Source organism: Geospiza fortis, unplaced genomic scaffold, assembly GCF_000277835.1.
Source record: "Geospiza fortis unplaced genomic scaffold, GeoFor_1.0 scaffold1711, whole genome shotgun sequence".
Classification (NCBI taxonomy): Eukaryota; Metazoa; Chordata; class Aves; order Passeriformes; family Thraupidae; genus Geospiza; species Geospiza fortis.
The window spans coordinates 4,058-4,960 of record NW_005054793.1 but is presented as its reverse complement, the minus strand read 5'-3'; the positions used below and the strand labels follow the sequence as shown (position 1 = coordinate 4,960).

The following is a 903-nucleotide window of genomic DNA, read 5'->3' as shown; positions in this document are numbered from 1 at the left end:
TAAAAAATTTCAGAATGTCAGGATGTGAGACGATGGATGAAATTATTTGGGATGTCAGGGGTATTGGGATAGCAGAGGGATGTCGGGATATTGGGGAGAGTTGGGACCTCAGGGGTATTGGATACTGGGGAATGTTAGGACCTCAGGGGTGTCGGATATTGGGGAGTGTTGGGACCTTGGGGATATCAGATACTGGGGAGTGTTGGGGCCTTGGGGGTGTTGGATATGGGGGGAGCCAGGGGGGCAGCAGGACTTGGGAGGTGTTGGGGGGCACTGGGGCCTGTCACGATATTTGGGGTCTGCTCCAGGTTTGAGGTCCCCCCTTAGTGACACTCCCCCCAGTCTGACCCCCCCTTTTCGGGGTCCCCCCCGGTTTTGGGGTGCCCCAGGCTCTACAGTGGCCGGGCCAAGGGGCGCCAGTTCGGCTCCAAGTGCAGCTCCGGGGACCGGATCGGCTGCGGCGTTGAGAGGGGCTCATTCGGAGCCCCCCCAGCCCAGGTTTTCTTCACCAAGAACGGCCAGAGGGTGAGGGGATCCCCACCCTGCCCCAGAGCACCCTCAAAACTCACCGGGGCACCCCCAAACCTTCCAGGACTCCATAAACTGGGGTCCTTCTACCCTTCCTCCAGCTGCTCTTCACAAAGAATGGACAGAGGATGGGGGGACCTCCAAAGCTTCTGAAACCCCAAAGCCTCCAGAGCCCCCCCATTTCCTGCTTTGGAGTTTCCCTAAATCCCAGATGGGGGACCTGGGGGTGCCCCTGAGCCCCCCTCACGCCCTGACTCCCTCAATTGCAGGTAGGGGGTCTGGGGGTGCCCCTGTCGCCCCCGGGGCTGTTCCCAACCGTGGGGCTGCACTCGCTGGGCGAGGAGGTGCGGCTGTGCCCGCCCCCCCCCCACACGC

General features: G+C 61.8%; 1 protein-coding gene across 1 annotated transcript in view; it reads left to right on the top strand.

The window, feature by feature from the left end:
- Window positions 1–903, top strand: part of SPRYD3 (SPRY domain containing 3) — a gene marked incomplete at its 3' end in the record, with an annotated part of 5,206 nt that overhangs the window by 2,078 nt on the left and 2,225 nt on the right. Inside the window, exons 2-3 of the mRNA XM_031065472.1 lie at window positions 343–525; window positions 798–901. Of these exons, the coding sequence (XP_030921332.1) occupies window positions 343–525; window positions 798–901 (287 nt within the window). The remainder of the gene's footprint in view (window positions 1–342; window positions 526–797; window positions 902–903) is intronic.